Source organism: Opisthocomus hoazin, chromosome 7, assembly GCF_030867145.1.
Source record: "Opisthocomus hoazin isolate bOpiHoa1 chromosome 7, bOpiHoa1.hap1, whole genome shotgun sequence".
Taxonomy (NCBI): Eukaryota; Metazoa; Chordata; class Aves; order Opisthocomiformes; family Opisthocomidae; genus Opisthocomus; species Opisthocomus hoazin.
Genome location: NC_134420.1, coordinates 30,339,434 through 30,357,897, shown reverse-complemented (window position 1 = coordinate 30,357,897; position 18,464 = coordinate 30,339,434). Strand labels below are relative to the sequence as shown.

Genomic DNA, 18,464 nt, shown 5'->3' with positions numbered 1-18,464 from the left:
TTTTTCTTCCAATAGCCCTCTTGTAAACCAAACCCACGCATATCTGCAGGGCAAACACATGAAACGCTTACCAAAGTTACTGTGTTTTTTGCCATTATTTGGACTGCCTCAGCTCCTGGCCCAGTGACCTTATTTGTTGTCTGGAGGTTGACTGGTGCATTCTGCGCATCAGTGCTGAGGACTGCTTTCTGATTGTTGTTGATAGCAGTAACCATGGCAATGGTAGGTCTCTGACCCACAACAGAGGCAGGCATGGTCGCAGTTGCTGCTTTCAAGACGAGAGGTAGTGTCTTAGTGGTGATCATAGAAGCTGTAGTTACAGTTTTCTAAGGGAAACAGAAAATACACTGTAAGAGACAGAGACACTTCATATCAGACAGGACGTGGGTTGGTTAGTCAGAAACAATAGACAGTAAGAGGAAGAAAAGGCAGCACTGAGTTTATCTGCCTACTGTTCAGACAAGCACATTATCAAACACCTCTGAAAACTGGATAGCTAGAAAGGATTCTCATTTGAGGCACCTGTTGGGTCTATTTTAATCATCTGCAGCATTACAGATTGATTCAAAACAAATTCCCAAGAAAATGACAATCAAGTATTAGTACTGGCATATGCATTTTTGGATCTTTTAGTTTCATATTATTTCCAAACATGTACTGTCAATATCAAAGCCATAAGCTGGAGGTTTGTGAAACACACCAGTAAAGTAGCTTCTCATCAATTAAAACTCAAATTTTCAAATGGAAATGTTATTTACAGAGATCCTCACAATCAGAGGAAGATGAAAAAAACATTCATAAATTGGTTTCTTTAAGAACAAAAATGTATTTCGATTTTGGATATCCCCAAATTTCAGTTTTAGCCATACATACAGTTATTTAACCCTTAACTTTCTTTCCTAAGAGTATCAGTAGGGCTATCCTGAAGTTGTAAGAGCTGGCTGTTAGTCTGTCCAGCTGCAGGCAATTAAGTTTAACTTCTGTGGAATGGGCTGGTTTTTGAACACGCATATGATGCCATGATTGCTCTCAGCCTGTTTTAAAGAGAGTGATTTTGAATCATTTAATGCCAGCATCTATCTGAAATGCTTGAGTACACTATAGCCACAAATTCCAAAGTCAAAACAACTATAATTTCATAGCTTTGTTTTAAAACATACTGTCTTCTAAGATGTTAAGGGAAATGGACAATTACCAATCTCATTCAAAAATCAACAAGGCAAGAGACTCTCCGTATAAAACCAGAACACAATGTGCACAGAAAACTCATGACAAATGACACTCAACAGAACGGCAAGTGAACTTGTTTCTTTTCTCTTTGGTGTAAAAAATCCATTGTACCAATGGCACTGCATCTTCAACACAGTTACTGGCATGATCAAATGCTCTTAGTACGGAATAGCCACCATTCCCTTCTGACGTACAACAGTAAATAATGGAGAACCAGGGATCAGGCAGTCTTTTTCATGTTCTGAACATGCATGCTTGAATTTAATCACACAAGACCTTTCTCTTCTTTCTAATAAAATAATGTAAATATATTTCCAGTTGGATTCTTCAGTATTTTCACCAGTATTATTTCCTTAAACAAAAACACAGTTTACCTTCACATCTCTAATCTCATAATGCTTAAACTATATCCCCTGTTAATTATGCACAAGTGTGAAAAAAATTGAAACACTGTATAATGCAAAATCAAAGGATAATTCATGCTTCAGTTTTACACATTTACACAAATCCAGACATAAATAACTTTTCCTTGTTGCAACATGAACCATTCCCTTAACTTTTTATCTGAGATTCAAGAGCTTCTTATCGACCTCTGCTGCACCTTCTCCAAAGCAAGAGGCTCCATTCCCCTAATGCAGTAACATTATTCAAGCTTTTCCAATGAGATGTAACATGGTATCATTCTCACAAGCACTACATTCACCCACAAACACTTTAAACAAAAGTGTAATAAATCATGTAATACAAGACTGTGACTCTTTCAAGGAGTTCTAGTAAGTCTGTAAGTACTAGAAGTATAGTTTCAGTCAGCAGATCACAGAGCTTGAATATCCCTGTTACTTTGCTGAGCATTAATTACCTTAGTATTCTAAAAAGTTTTCAATGCATGAATTCATACCAAAGTGGCATTCATAGTAAGTCTGCATTATTTCACATAATAACATTGCAATAATTCATCCTTTTAGCAGACTTGGTGCTTTAAGAAAATTTAAAAAGCCCTTCTTACTGGACTATATTAAGCATATTGAAATGTCACTATTAAGGCAGCATATATACCTTGATTCCTAATTGAATTACTCCAAAAACAACCATTGAAAGCTTTCTCTTTACTGACACAGCCTTGAAAGATGTATTATGTTACAAAAGTAGGCATTAAAAAACTTCCTAGAGAGACAAAATATTTGACTTCTTTTTCATGAAAGAGACTGAGGAGCCACAGGACAGAGGCCCAACTTTAGATGCAAACTGTGTACAGAAGCAAGTGAGGTTACTTCAAAATCACACAAACAAAAACAGAAAAGTGTTAACGATAAAAGCTGGGTTATTTATTCAACTGAGAGGACAACCTGCCCTTCAGTTTGGAATTACTTTCCAAGTACAACTGCATCAATGATAGTCAGAAGGGTGCAGCAGTTTTTTGACTGTTTCACTAGAGGGCTCTTTAACTTTGAACAAAACCTCAGTTTTTACAACCCAGGAGATGACCTGGAAGTTAATGCATGAATGCAAAGCATGGAGTATGGAGAAATCAATTAAACTGCTTTTGCAGTCATGTTTCCTGACTGAAAAACAGAGATCAGTGATACAGTAAAGAGTGATCCGTTGTTTGCCTATAAATATTTTAGGACACAGTAATATTTACTCCTTCGTTCTGTTTTAGCTTTGATATTGATGTTGCTGCTCAGAAATGTTTCTTTAGTCAAGTTTGCTTAATTTCCTCAATAGTCTTTTCTCAAAAATTCAATTACCTAAGCCTCACAAATACATTTTTAGAGTGCATCCAAAACAACTTGCTGGATTAATGAGAGAACTAACAGCCCAACCATTTCTCTCTCCTCTACTTCCAGGAAAAGGGAAGACAAGAATCACAATCAGTCAAAGCTATGGTTGTGACTCACCGCAATGTGTATAAACTAAACTTCACGGGTGATTCTTGGCATCTCCCTATCCAGGTAAACATGAGCTGCTGAGACTGCATCAACAGGAAAAAAGAACACACCTACACTTCTTACAAAACACCTCCTTGCACTTTCTAGCTGTCTTATTAGCATACTTCTGAGATTCTAAATATTTGAACAGGAGAAACTTGGAATTCCCCTCTCAGGAGAAGCAGATCACTTTCTCTGGTGAGTTCTGAGATTATGTCTCTACTCCTACACTGTACTGAAATTCAGTGTACCTTCTCAACAAAGACACTACTTTCTAAAACTCGAACTTTGCAATTAACATTGTACACTTATAGATCAATCCTTGCAAACTCAGGTAAGTATTGTTTGATATGAGTTACATCTGCTTAAAAAAAAACAAGCAGAAAGAAGAGGGAATTGTTTTCTTAGATTTTGTTCACAGATACAGTGGGCACTCTGTTAGTCTTAAAAATAAAGTATTTTCATCATACACCTCACACAGTGTGTGTGAAGTCTTTACTGTTTGTTGAGACCTACCGAGTACGGATAGACAATCATTCATGCACCTATGGAAAATACAGGTTCATTTGCTAAGTTTTCATTTATTTTTAAGAAAGGTGATACTGCCAACCTTCTTTTCTGTGAGGTTATGGTTCGACTTTTAAATACTACATTGCTTTTTGACTCAGATAGGAGGTTATTGCCAAAAAAACCCACAAGACCCATATCTTCACATGCATACAAGGAGAAATTCATATTGGTACACTAACGGACATAAGTGAAAGTCTGCAATTTACACCTTTTTTTTTTTTTTGTAATTTCACCTTTAGCAAGGAAAAGAATTATTGCAGAGCTTTTTACCTGTGATCCAATCACATTTGGAGAGGGTGCAGTAGACTGCTGCTGCTGTTGATGGTGATGTTGCTGTAGCTGTTGTAGTGGTTGCGGCTGTGGTGTCTGTAGTTTGTTTTCTGACTGTGCCAATGGCTGTATTTGAAACTTACTGTCTGGCTGTTCCTGCTTCACTATCAAATTCTTTCGAAGCTGTTCCACCACTCTTTTCTGCCAGATAAACAAAAACATAAACAAAAAGGATGATAGTTATTTAGCTGCACATATTAGCGAAGACAGTAACACCTGAAGTTACATTTGTTTAATGTAAACAAAGAACAGCTTGGAAGCTTAGTGGGATTTCTCTTCTTGGAATTTTAAATATTGGTGTTATCTAATAGGCACAGTGTCAAAACAGGCCACAGAGGAGCACTGCTTCCCAGCAGAGTGACCTTGCTGCCCTTGCAGAAACCCACCTACCAAAATCCAGCCTATCCGCAAACCACTGCAACACACTTGAGACCTGTTAGCATTCAGATTCCTAAGCTTCTGACTCCTTCATCATGCACCACCCCTAAACAGTGCTGAAAAAGGACTTCAGATTGAAGCCTCAGGGCTGACTTCAAGGCAACGGGGATGCCATTTTGTACCAGGCATCGAAACTGAGTGGAGGGACAGCCAGTTTGGAGTGCAAAGTGGGGAACAAGAAGGGCACCGATGTGTGGTCATTCTACTCAGTATTAGTGGCACCTGAAAGAAAATCAGATAGGGCCACCCACATGGGAAGGAAACAGCACATACTTATTTCTCCCAACTTAAAGGCTTCCTGTTACATTATAGCTTCCACAAAAGTTTGAAATTGTTTAATACAGAAGGTTCTTCTGGTATCTATTGTGTATCTTTTGACAGTAACTCAGCAGATTTAAGAGCAGACCAGGTGACCTGCAGGATAAGATACCACGTCACCACATGGGTAACAAGGGCTCCCAATTTATGTTCGTATTATACTTTAGTGTGGACAAGGGTGAAAACACCACAGGACCTTTTTTACCTTTTGCAGGCATGATAGAAACCAGGCATTTTTTCCTACTCTCCAACCACCTCCCAATTAGGACAGCTTTAAAAAGGTTTAGATATATACTTAAGCCCCCTTCATCAAGAGCATATGCATACTCCAAAACAGTTATATGACAAGGTTGACTTCGGAAGAGGACAATGAAGTCAACAGATGTGGTAGGGGCTCAACTGAGAAAGCTCTAGTGGAAACAGAAATGGTCAGGAAACCTCTACTAGAGCCAGATGCTGACAGTAGCCTGCCCCAAGCAGTTCCACTTACGTGTAAAGGAAAAGGGAAAAAACATTCTGACCATATCAAATGTTTTTTTTTTGTTTTGAAGCATTAGTATTAAGACACAGTACAAAACAGAGATGGAATGAAAAAAAAATCCAGCTATTTTTCACAAATTGAAACAATTTTTTCGCCTCAAATTTCTTTCACGCACGATTACAAAATTCTGAGCTAACAAAATATCTGTTCTCTGCATCATTCTCGTTGATATACTTTAGACTTCTGATTCCGAGTACCTTGCTTATGATGATTTAAAACGGTGCTGTGCCTCACACACTGCATGTGTACCTCTGGCTCAGAAAAAGATAACAAAAAGCGCAGGGTCCTAAACTGGCAGATTTGAGAACTGGAACTTTAGAAAGCCCAATAAAACACACAATCAACAAAAAAAGCCCACCACTGTTTCATAAGGTTGGAATGTGTGAGCTCACATTACTAATCTTTTTGCAAAAGACTGAATTCAGCGGCTCAGAGGTGTACAGAAGGAGGACTGCCTGACTTGTACAAACACGCCAGCCCAGGCTGGGCATGCACGCTCAGCTCTGATGACAACAGAAACACAGGCCCAATCTCACCGAAAATTCAGGGAGTTGGTAACGGACAGCAGCATGAAGGAACTATTCTACACTGCATCCAGAAAAGTGCTAAAAGCTGTCAACGCCTAAAAGCTGTAAATTGATTGTTCCCTTCTACCACAAGAAGAAAATAATAGGAGTGTAGAAGGCATTTTTCCAATTCAGATATTTTACATAGTTTTAAATGGCCTATGTCTATCAGCTCATTCATATATGCAATAACTGAACAATCATTTAAAATTGCTTTCTGAGAAGATCAACCACATTAACATGCAAACCAAAGTGCTGTGTCAGCAAGCAGATACAAGAACAGAAAAAACATTTCCAGAGAGCAACCCGGGGGAGAGGAGAGGAGAATGCAGAAAAGTAGGAGAGGAAACAATGCAACATGTCTATGGAATACCTGCCAAACAGGGGACTGCACATACACTGCACAGGAGGCTTAAGCATTACTGTACCCGGCACGAACAAGACAGGAGTTTGTGTCTTCCACAGCGGCCCGTATGAAATTCAGTGATAATGGTTCTCTTCTACCGATTCCCTAACTGGAGGAAATCAGCAGCAATGGCCCAAGAATTCGTTTCCATCTTGCTCTTTACAATGGAAGGAACATTAATGAAAGGATTAAAAAAAAAATAAAGAGAGAGGAGAGGGAGAGGCAGGCTGGAGGACTCCTCTGTCCTACTGCTACGGCAGGGCGAGAGCCAGCGAGGATGGGAGCAGAGGAGCAGGAGCGAGGTGAGTCACATCGCATTCACACGCTGCCTGTTCCACCCCCAGGTCCGAACCACGGTGTGCAGAGCTGAGGAAAAACAGGGCCGAAGCACCATTTTTATTCGTGCCTTGTGCAAAAGACAAGGCTCAGCAAATTTGGCACAAGATGGATAACGTGAGTAGAAAAATGCCGTTGCTCTGGAAGTCTACACTAGCCTGTTAGAGGCTGCTGAGAGCTGCCTGGCAGCAGCATATCCTGCCATCCATATCCATTATGCAGATATTAAATTGGAAGAAACATCTAATGCTTTTAAGATTCAGAGAGTCAAACTGAAGTTTGCAGTGCATGCCAATTGCTTACGCAGTTTATAAAGCTGCTTTTACCAACTGTCAGGAAAAACACCACACTGAAACTACCAAAATCACTTTACTATCTGTAAGACTGTTGGGATTATCTGTTTGTTAGCAGTTACCAAGAGGGAGACTCTGAGCAACATATTCCAAAGTTACTTAGCTAAATTAGCAAAACCAGACGAGACTCTCAGGGTTGCACCTACACAGGAACTAAGGGCGGATCTGCGCCCATTTTCAGCACTACCCTCTGCTGCGTCCTCCCCTGCACGGTCTCCATGCACGCCGCTGGTCCGACACCGTATGGCTCCTCCACGGCGTCCGGCTGGAACGGCTGCTCTGCAGCTGCACAAGGGCCCTGGCACGTGTCTGTCTGCAGCAATGGCAGCACAGTCTTGTCTTGTTGAGGATTAAACAGAAGAGCAGCATGGAACAAACTCTTGTCTACTGTCAGACTTGCTACTTCATTAAAATTGCATTTTAAAATTGTTCTTGAGTTATTTGACTATTCTTAATCAATTTTGAAGGTGGTTTGTGCTGCAGAAAGTACAATCTGTATGACTAAAATTTGCTAAGGCTGGTGTAAAGTCCTAGCTACATGCCTTAGGGATTGAGTGCCAGAGAGACTGAGGTTATCTAAAAGTACCACAGAACTTTTAAGAAATATTCCTGTTTCTTTAAATGTAATCATTGCCATTTTTCCTTCCCACTCTTCTTTAAGAATATTTAATTCTTACTGACAAATTCAAAATTTTAAATTGAGATTCAGTCTTAAACACATCATTATAAACACATCATCGTTTTCTGCAAGTCAGAAAGCTCTAACCCTCCCCATATTTGTAAAACAGTTTATTTTCCTGCAACACTACAAACATGTGAAAAGCTTTTGTCTTTCAAGTTTACTGAATTTTCCTCAAAGCCGAATGCCAATCCTCTTTTTATATCCAGAATGTGAAAGAAATGAATAATCACATCCTTTCCTCCAAACTGTATTCTACCCAAAAAGTAACTGCTAGCCCTCTGCAACAGTCACTATCAGACTACTTCCAAATTCATTTGTCGAACAGTGCATCGTAAGCATACTACATCATCTCATAGCTCTTGCTGTCTTGACATCTTTATCACTAATCTCATCAAGAACCATTCACACCACTGAGTTCACAGAGCCCTAGACATCTTATGCGACCCTTTCTTAACGGTAATAATTGTAATCAATATTGTGACATTTAGCAATACCACTTTCTCATTTGTGCCACAAGCCAGATCCTAACACAGCACTAGAAGATTATACTGGTTTGATTAAGCAGAAAATCTGCCTCTACGTCTTATTGGCCATATATCTGTGCCAAAAGATGTATTCTCTGTGCTCATATGAAAAACTATCATGAATATGTTGCTATTAGATAAGGTAAGTCCTTGAAGCAAACTTTAAGCTTAATAAGGTTTAAGTATAATAGTATTTGCTAAGTATTATTTCCATTTTAATTGATCAATCAATAACAAAATAGTTCTCTGAGTACGGCAATTTTTTAAATACTAGATCCCTTGTTATATTTGGTGACACATTTTCTTCTTCATCCAGGAAACACATTCAGAAAAAGCATACATACCCAAAGAAGGGTCTGTTTTTAAACTTCAGAAATCTATACAAATTAAAATACAGAATCTTCTAAAAATGTGAGAGAAAAGTAAAGTACTAAACAGCCTTGCAATGCATACCTTTTATATCACAAAAACAAAGCTGACATGGCTTGCTCAACTGCCTGCTAGTGACCTGCTTTCCTGCTCCACCAATTCCAAGCAGTCAGCTATTACAGATCCTCCGTTACCTGCTCCCTTCAATGACCAAGAAATGTTCTCTGGGATGTAAAAGTTGCCAACTGCTGCGAATGAAGTGGTAAGAGAAAGCACTGATTTCAAGTAAGCTCCAGTGCGGGAGTGGGCAGGATGGAGGGAATTTCACTGCTCTGCAATCTTTTCTTCCAGCCTCCTTCCCCTCTCCTTGCCAGTCCCATCCTCTGCCGCTAACCAAAGAGAGGTGAAACACCCCTGCTTTTCGACAAAACAGAAAGATACCCAAACTTGCATGGCAGGAAGAAACTGAAAGATTTTGGAGCCCTGGCATGGTTAGTCTTTAACCTGCAAAGAGGGTGCATTTTGGGAGTGGAATTTGGGAGTGGAAAGATTACAAGCAAGGAGAATAATTGTACACTTATCTACTGCTTTACGATAGTATCTGTAATTTAAAATAGTGAAATCCAATTGTAGAAATTGATGATGTAGAATCTACACCACTGAGGAAAAAGAACTTGTACAAAACAACTTGAATTAAATTTCATTGAAAGGATAACCAAAGGACTATAGAAATATTTTCAGCTCTTTCTGTAGTTATCTTGTGTTTTTATGGAATTTTGCACTTCTCGCTGTGCTTCACTCATACCCAGATCTAAACCAACTAAATTAGAAAGAATTTTACTCAAGAAAAAAAGAGTGGTACAATTTCCTACTTCTTAAAGTTGATGAAACCGGCACGTGTCTCTCTCAATCAGAAAAGATTCTCTCGGGGCAGGGGTGCTTGTGTGCTGAACAGGAACGTAGCAGTGCGACTGGGAGACCACCTTCACCCCATACTTGAATGCCCTACTGGGCATGATTACTGAAATGTGCACTATTTCTTTTTATAGTTTAAAAAAATAGGATCTTTTTTAAGCTTTTATTAAATACAGATATCTTAACCATACCCAGCCAACAGCTGCACTGCCAACACTCCAGTAACTGTCCCATGGAGCACATGCTCCATTCAGCCCACAGAAAACATGGCTAAAAGCTACCGAAGATACAAGGACGACTTCTGCCTGTCTAAAAAGGGTTGCAGGACATGTTAGGGGAACTGCATGCTTCTCTTCCCTCTGCCGTGATAGTCCTATGGGATAAACTGAGCAATACACTTAGGGCACTCGTGAGCACGGGAGATGGAACAAGACAGTACAGTTAATTTTGGTATGCCCTAAATTCGTAAGCTTGCTTTGCAGTCTTAATATCTTGAACACAATTACTGAATACGACATAGGGTACCTTATGCAAAACAGAATTTAAATAAGTCCTCATTCCATAAAAATCTACTTTGACATTTTGTCAGATAAATACTGTTACATAGCATTGGCATGTGAAAAGTATTTTTGTCATTAAAAATGCTGGTAAACTTATTACACTTCATTATATTTAAGACTATTTAAAATAATCACTACAGGTGTGATTCCGAAACAAATACACAGTTCACACATGAACACACGTACTTTGAAAAGGAACGTGGACTTTTTCCTTTATGATAGAGAAACACTACCTGAAGTTGCTAGAAATCATTCAGAAGTGAATTATGTAAGTTCTGAAAATAATGTTCATTCCTTCGTTCTTAACAGGGGATAATGCTTACAATTTTTTAATTTTTTAAAAAAATGTAGCTAGAATTGTAAATGAAAATGACGAAAAATAGCTGTTGTACCATTCAGCTTTATGTGGCTTCTTGATTGCTTTATTTTCAGCACCATGTCTTTTACCATTTGCAGCACCACAAGACCAATTAATTTTTGGAACGGAATATTGTACCGTGAAATGCCTTATGCATCACTCTCTTCTCATTTTACAATTTTTACTCTTGCACAAAGTAGGGAACAGAGACTGAACTAGTAGGAGCAGCACACAAACAACGCTTCCCTGCAGCTTAATATATTAAATAAATGTAGTATCCACCTTCTTACCCCAGTACTTAGGTTAATGGAAAGAAACTTGCAACAACAGCTACAATAATTAAACAATGAAGCAATTAATGAATGGAGAATTAAGTGTATGACAACAAGGCAAAACAGAACAGGAAAAAGAGTTAAGCGCAATACTTTGAATGTAATTAAGAAGGAATGGAATGAATTTTTTTTTTTTAATTTGACAAGATTTGACAAGGTTTGTTTTGGTTTAGGTTTTTCTGCTTCCTAGAAATACTTCTGAGTACAAATACAAACTGGTAAAAGGACATAGGGATCACCTCAACATGAAAAGGCTGGAGAAATGAAAAAATTAAACTGCTGACTACCACGGAAAAGGTGCTCATTTTAATTTTATCTTGCCCATCTCCGTATTGTTCTACCCCCATTTGTCTGTTTCAGGGGGAAAAAAAATCTCCTTAGGAAAAATAAAAAAAGCCACCTAGATTGTGCAGAAATGAAACCAGGGTTCTTATGTACTTCAATGTAAAGGATGTTTCTATGATCTCTGACTGAACCTAGCTTTCCGGAAGTGTATAATAGGGTCTTGTAAAATCTGTCATGGACTGAAGCTTGGGATATAAAATCTCAGCACAAAAAAATACTGTGGATTATTATTCCTATGCAGGAGAACACACAGGAACAACCACCCCCATGGGAAATCCATTCACATCTATACACGGTAGCCAGTTGCCTAAGCTAAACACCTCTGCCAGGGAAGTCCTGTTGCTTCTCTTCTATGTCTGATTTACCTCACAATGCGACATCCTTTAAACTGAATTTGTCTGAATCAAGCAAGCATGGTAGAGCAATCCGAATTAGTAAACTTATTTCATGTTTTAGGAATGATCAACCTAAACAGAAGCCTACTTCCTAATCTGGTAACTCCTCATATTTTTGAATAACCGAAGTGGAAAGGACAGTCATCAAGTAACTATACAGCGTACGACTGCACTGTAACACGGTCCCTTGACTAGAAATGAATCAGCTTCACCAGGATTCTTGTGCATCCTACAGCTATTCTCACAACTGAACCACCCCTCCTCTCCTCCTCATGAAAGGAAACACACACAGTTCATGCTCATGCACTTCATGCACGATCAGAAGTATCAAGCAAGATGACTACTTTTATTTCACCACAGAATACAAATGTGAACAGAAAGATCTGGATGCTCAAACTCTATTGTACAATCACCTGCTGATTACTCTGATGTTAACAGCTTCTAATATTTCATTTCCACAGTTGCTTTACAAACATGACATAACAGCAGCAGACAGGCTTCCTCCCTGTATTGTCAATCAAATGCTGTTTAGCGTCAATTCAATTAAAACCCATCACTAACAACACCATGTTGTAATTCACTGTTGATCTCCACTTCATAGGCAAAATGAGTCATTAGCGCAAAATGTCATAGTTTCACCTCAGTCAAATGAGAGATTTTCTCTTCTTCCTAGTCACTTGAACAGTATATCAAATACAGATATTCTGTCCAGCTAAATATACCTGCTGTACTATTCCCTTTAGTTAACCAAGCACAGCCAAAACACAGAAAAATGCCTGCTTCACAGAGAAGACATGAAATTAAATCACTGCAGAAGACCCAAACTGCTGGTCTTCAATTGTATCAAGGTTTGTGGATCAATCAACAGTGACTCTCTGAAAAACAAAGCAAAGGTTCTTCCTTAGCCTCCCCACTTGAATGGCATGGGGAGGGAACTTTGTCCTTATGTTTATTTATCTCAGCGCAGAAAGTGCATCACTAAGGAAGGCTATAAAACTACTCAACAACTGAAGATGTGGTGAACTTCTACCTCTCTTAAAAAAACCCCAAACAGGCATTTTGCCAAAGGAATCGAGAGCCACCTTCTCAGGAAGGATGCAGAGCCACTGGAGACAGTTCAAAGGAAAACCACAGACATAATCAACAACCCAAAAAACAATGCCTGTGTAATAAGAGGCTTACTGGGGCTCAGCATATCCAGTTTGTGGAGACGTGACTTCTCACCGAGTATATTATACACGGAAAAGAAATCCGATGATGGGAGGCTTTTTAGTTTCTCTGAGAAATGTAAAACGATGATTCTGCGGCTGCAAACTGAAGGTGGACAAATTCAACCTCGAAATAAGATGCAGAGATGGTTAAATGCTTGAACAGCCCAGTATGAGAGGTAATGGCCTACCATGGTTTGAAGTCCTTAGCACAAGGTTATACAGTTTTATAAAGGAAATGCTTACTCTAAGTTTTGGAGCAGATTGTATAGTACATGTGAGGGGGACAGGGATCGGGGACCTGGGAAGCCTCTCACTCTTATTCCTTATCAGGGACAGCACAAGTGCCAGCACTGTTCCCAGCACATTTCTCCAGCACTGAAACTCCGCATAAAGACAGCCTTACTCTTCACAATATGAACATGTCCAGAGGCACAAAAACACAGATATACTCAAAGCTGTTTTTTCACCTTCCTCTGAAACACAAGATATTGGCCACAACTAGAGAAAAGAAGCTAAGCAAAGCAAGCTTATCTTCTTCCTTTGATGTCTTTTATTGTATGGCTTCTTCACATGTTTAGATTCTTACTGATTTTAGACTTGGAATGGGAAAAAATTTCCCCAGGTCAGACATGCTGGGATGTTGTTTTTTTCCCTTCCACTGCAATGCAGGATGTGGACTGCCTGCTAGGATTAGCTGGGCAAATTTCCCCTAATCAACCTACTGACATTGCAAGGGCCTTCAGAATAACTGGCAGCCTTATCCACCACCTGTTTCTGGAACACAAAGACGTGGAAGACAAAAACTTAGTACCCTGATAACCGAACTGTCCTAGTCTCCCTGAAGCCAGAAAACGTCACACAGGAGTACTGGGGCAGAATATAATGGCCCCTAACATGCAGGAAGTTAAACTGGTTAATCTCCTTGTCCTTTTTGGATTTGACATGTGGTGCCTTCCCTCTACTTCCTAGATGCAGTTTCACAACTAAAGCTTATCAGCATTCTTTTAAAAGAAAAACAAATCTGCATGCTAGATGAAAGACAAAAAAACGTTTTTAGAACATGATAGTTTTCAACAGATGTACGCAGTACCTAAATTAACAGGATCAAGCACTAGCATCTAATCTCAAATTATGTACGTAATCTTAGATTTCAGTTAGTTCCTGGAATGTAAACCCCAGTAGCTGTTCTTGCTCCTGCCAGAACCCTTCTCTATGAAAGCTTAATTCCTTGGTATCAAAATGCCTTAGGATGGTGCCATCACTTCATCCTGCAAGGTAAGAGTTACGTGAGGCGCAGACACAAAGAAGCCTTCATGGAACACAAAGATCTGTCTGGCTGATGGACACCTCGCAGGAAAATGCATTTTGAGACCCGTCATATCAATATGGACAATATCCAGCACGAAAAAAGTACTAACAGAGACCACATAAGGGAATGTAAACATTCCTATCCGTAAGTTGATACTACTTCTTCACACTGTGCTTGCTTGTTTGACAGTTATACTGTCATAATTTTAGACTGTTAAACCTCTGCTCTAGGGTTTATAAAAGATCAGAGCACTTGTCACTCTCAGTGCAGGTAGAGTGAGATAGAGTGGTTGAGCAGTTCATTTTTCTTTCTAATTACACTCCATTAACCTTCCACATGAGAGCTCCCCTGTGCTTTCATACCAGCAGCACCAACTGGCTGTGCTTGATAAGGCTCAGCAAAGCCTGCAAGACCAGCACGTGTAACTAAAGGCACACTTCAGCACTGCAGACTTAGCAGAAGCTGGGCTGAAGCTCTGTTACTGAGCGGCAGCCATGTTCAGCTAAATTATCCACAGATGGACACCAGCCTCAGCCTACCCATTCCCTCACAGCTCTGCTCCTTGAACTTCACAGATACATGACCTAGCATTTGAAAGTCAACTGCAGAACTAAGGAATTACTCACTACAGGGAACTGAACAGTTACCATGCTTTCACCTTACTGCAGAAACCTGCCAAGAGAAATGCATTTAGAGCATTAAAGCACGCAGGGCAATAGAAAAGAAGTTGTCGTTACATTATAATTAGATCATATTAGTATATGCAACCAGAGTACAGAGAAGGAAAATTACTTTTGAAATTTAAATCTTTTTTAAATGCACTTCCAGTATCTGGGGTTGTTTGTTGTATGTTCTGAAGACCACAGAGTTAACAAACAGCATTATATTTACCTATAACCTTCTCAACGGTGACCACAAAAATGACAGGCTTTTCTAAAAAGAGAGACTTCTTCGATTAATAATGTATTCTATGGGAGTTTTAAACTCAGTGCCAGGAAAGCTATTTTCCATGTGCATGAAGGTAGATTAGCACTTGTGTATACTGAGTAACAGTGTCGGCACATGCTTACACTGATAAAAGGGAAACAAATTTGGAAGGAGAGACTGTAAACAATCCGGAACAGAATCCAAATTATTTAAAAAATAAATGAAACACTACAAAATCTGCACTTTCAAACGACATTTTATACTATCCGTTGGAATTTTTAACTGTTTCAAATGACTTCACACACAAAGTTGTATATGCAACAGGCCTATACCAGTCAGTGATGGTGATATTCTTTTTGCTGTTACCTCCATTACCCTTTCCCATCCCTCTCCTGTTGTTTAATGTATTGTGATACTGGCATCTACATGCATCTCCATAAATAAATATAACCTACTTCTCTTCTAAGGTAAGTTTCCCAACTTTCAGCTAATATTTTGAAATGATCTGCTGTTTTCTAAGTCTTTGTAACTTTCAATTGTCTGAAACAAAATCTGTTTGTGCTACAAGCCAAGCTATGAATTCAGCACCGGCCTTGTTCAGAATAGTACAGGAATTTTACTCCAGAGTTCTGGTGAATGTTGTGAAACATCTCCTCCAGTACAAAGGAAACTGAGGTGGCCATTCACAGAATCACAGAATGGTAGGGGTTGGAAGGGACCTCTGGGGATCATCTAGTCCAATCCCCCTGACGAAGCAGGGTCTCCTACAGCAGGCTGCACAGGACCTCATCCGGGCGGGTCCTGAATGTCTCCAGAGTAGGAGAATCCACAGCCCCTTTGGGCAACCTGTTCCAGTGCTCCATAACCCTCAGAGCGGAGTTCTTCCTCACGTTCAGATGGAACTTCTTATGCTTCAGTTTGTGCCCGTTGCCCCTTGTCCTGTCGCTGGGCACCACTGAAAAGAGTCTGGCCCCATCCTCCTGACACCCACCCTTCAGATATTTATAAGCATTTATTAGGTCCCCTCGCAGCCTTCTCCAAGCTAAACAAGCCCAGCTCCCTCAGCCTTTCCTCATAAGAGAGATGCTCCCGTCTCCTCATCATCCTCGTAGCCCTCCGCTGGACTCTCTCCAGTAGTTCCTCATCTTTCTTGAACTGGGGAGCCCCGAACTGGACAGAGTACTCCAGATGAGGCCTCACTAGGGCAGTGTAGAGGGGAAGGAGAACCTCCCTCGACCTGCTGGCCACACTCCTCTTAATGCACTCCCAGGATCCCATTGGCCTTCTTGGCAACCAAGGCACACTGCTGGCTCATGGTCAACCTGTCGTCCACCAGGACACCCAGGTCCCTCTCCGCAGAGCTGCTCTCCAGCAGGTCTGCCCCAAGCCTGTACTGGTGCATGGGGTTGTTCCTCCCCAGGTACAGGACCCTGCACTTGCCCTTGTTGAACTTCATCAGGTTCCTCTCTGCCCAACTCTCCAGCCTGTCTAGGTCTTGCTGAATGGCAGCACAGCCTTCTGGTATATACACCACTCCTCCCAGTTTAGTGTCATCAGCAAACTTGCTGAGGGTACACTCTATGTCTTCACCCAGGTCATTGATGAAGAAGTTGAACAAGACTGGGCCGAGTACTGACCCCTGGGGAACCCCCACTAGTTACAGGCCTCCAACTAGACTCTGCGCTGCTGATGACAACCCTCTGAGTTCTGCCATTCAGTCAGTTCTCAATCCACCTCTCTGTCCACTCATCTAGCCCACACTTCCTGAGTCTGTCTGTGAGGATGTTCTGGGAGACAGAGTCAAAAGCCTTGCTGAAGTCTAGGTAGACAACATCCACTGCTCTCCCCTCATCTCCCCAGCCAGTCATGCCATCATAGAAAGCTATCAGATTGGTCAATTGTCCTCTTACAACAAAAAGGTAAACATTCCTACTGAACCCACTTAAATTACCCTGAAGGGACTTGGTTTTCAGAGTGCGTATTAAAGAACCTTCACATATGACCCACTTTTTACATCTAAGTAATTTTCTAATAGATTTTGAACCTCCTTTCCCAAATTTTCTTAAATTTACTCTAGAATTGCCAATTCAGTCTTCAATGCAATTTAACTTGTGTCATCTAAGCCTATACTATATGACATAAATTCAGAATTTGTGGATGTGACTGAACACAGTGATTCCAAAACTGTCAAGCTCCTCAGGTTACCTCCGGAAAGCTGAAGTCAGAGGACAGTTAGTTCCTCCCTCTAAGACTGGCTTGCTCAAAGAGCAAACACAAGTACCTTCGTAACAATAATCTTGGATGAACAATGAACGCTGTTGTTGGGATGCATTTGATATTAACTAAGACCTAAGACAAATTTTTACTAAAGATGATGTTCACTCTCAAACCTAATAAATTTCAAACAAATATGTTTAGGACACTGAATAAAATTAGCTAAACCATCCACATCTCTTGTTCTGTAAAAATGTATCTAATCTTTCAATGCTGTAATGCAATGTAATCTTGTTTGAGCTGGGATTAAAATTTGCCGGACAGTCAGGATAGCACTGTGAAGAAGGCAGAACCATATTTTTCTGCCACACTTAGCTCTTAATTCCAGAAGTAACTGTAAAAAATAATTTTGAATTTATGTATACTTTAATGCCTCTATAACTTGCTCTCTCATCTTTTTTGGAGTACATACCAGAATCATGACTGAAAGCTCAAAAATTCCTAGCTGTAAGCAGCGAGTGTTGAAATTGCTTTCAGAATAAAGCATTGCAGAGGTGCTTCCGCCTCCCTGAGCAGTCAGCCATCACTGCTAACACCATTTGGAAGACTGTTTTCTAACAAGTGGGCCAAGCTCATCTTTGAAGAATGCAATGCTGCAGCTGACGGGACCTTTTTTTAACTAATCACCTGACAAATGTGCCTCTTCAGGACTTTTCAGTGATGTTTGCTCTTCTCCCCTTAGAAAATCTTTCAGAAGGAAATACTTTGGTCCACACTGGCTCATCATTCTCTTTTTACAGAAGACTTGTAAAAATAATGCAAGTACTTTCCTTTTTTATTATGTCAACAAAGAAGATCTCTTGAGGGTTTGGGGGGCCATGAGGTGGATGAACAGATCTTTTAAACTAGCACATACAGAAATACGCAGTCTGGTGAAGAACTCCTGGAACAGAATTGCTGAGGCTTTTTATACAGTTGTTGTAATAATCCTTGAAGACTGAGGGACTGTTGATATCACAAATATAAATACGAGAACGCCATTTTAAATGGTGGGAAAAGAGTCCTAGTGCAACTGGCTAAAACTCTGCATTTTGGTGTGGTTTTTTTTGGGAGGGGGTATTATTGTTGATAGTATTTTGTTCAAACTTCTAAAGACAGACTGTAAATGCTACAGATGTAAAATGAACTCTGAAGAAGCTTTTGATGAATTTCTATAATTCTCCAAGGAGTTCTCTGTAAAAGAGAGGTAAGAAACAGACAATGAGCTCTCTCATAATTCCTCTGTATGCAAAACTAAACATATATAG

The 18,464-nt window shown here is 40.0% G+C and overlaps 1 protein-coding gene across 7 annotated transcripts in view; it reads right to left on the bottom strand.

Moving 5' to 3' along the window:
* PHF21A (PHD finger protein 21A) overlaps nt 1-18,464 on the bottom strand; it is a 140,587-nt gene that overhangs the window by 30,499 nt on the left and 91,624 nt on the right. For all 7 annotated transcript variants that reach the window (XM_075425691.1, XM_075425686.1, XM_075425692.1 and 4 more), the window contains exons 6-7: nt 3,999-4,199; nt 72-326 (exon numbers count right to left, since the gene is read on the bottom strand). In XM_075425691.1, the coding sequence (XP_075281806.1) occupies nt 72-326; nt 3,999-4,199 (456 nt within the window). The remainder of the gene's footprint in view (nt 1-71; nt 327-3,998; nt 4,200-18,464) is intronic.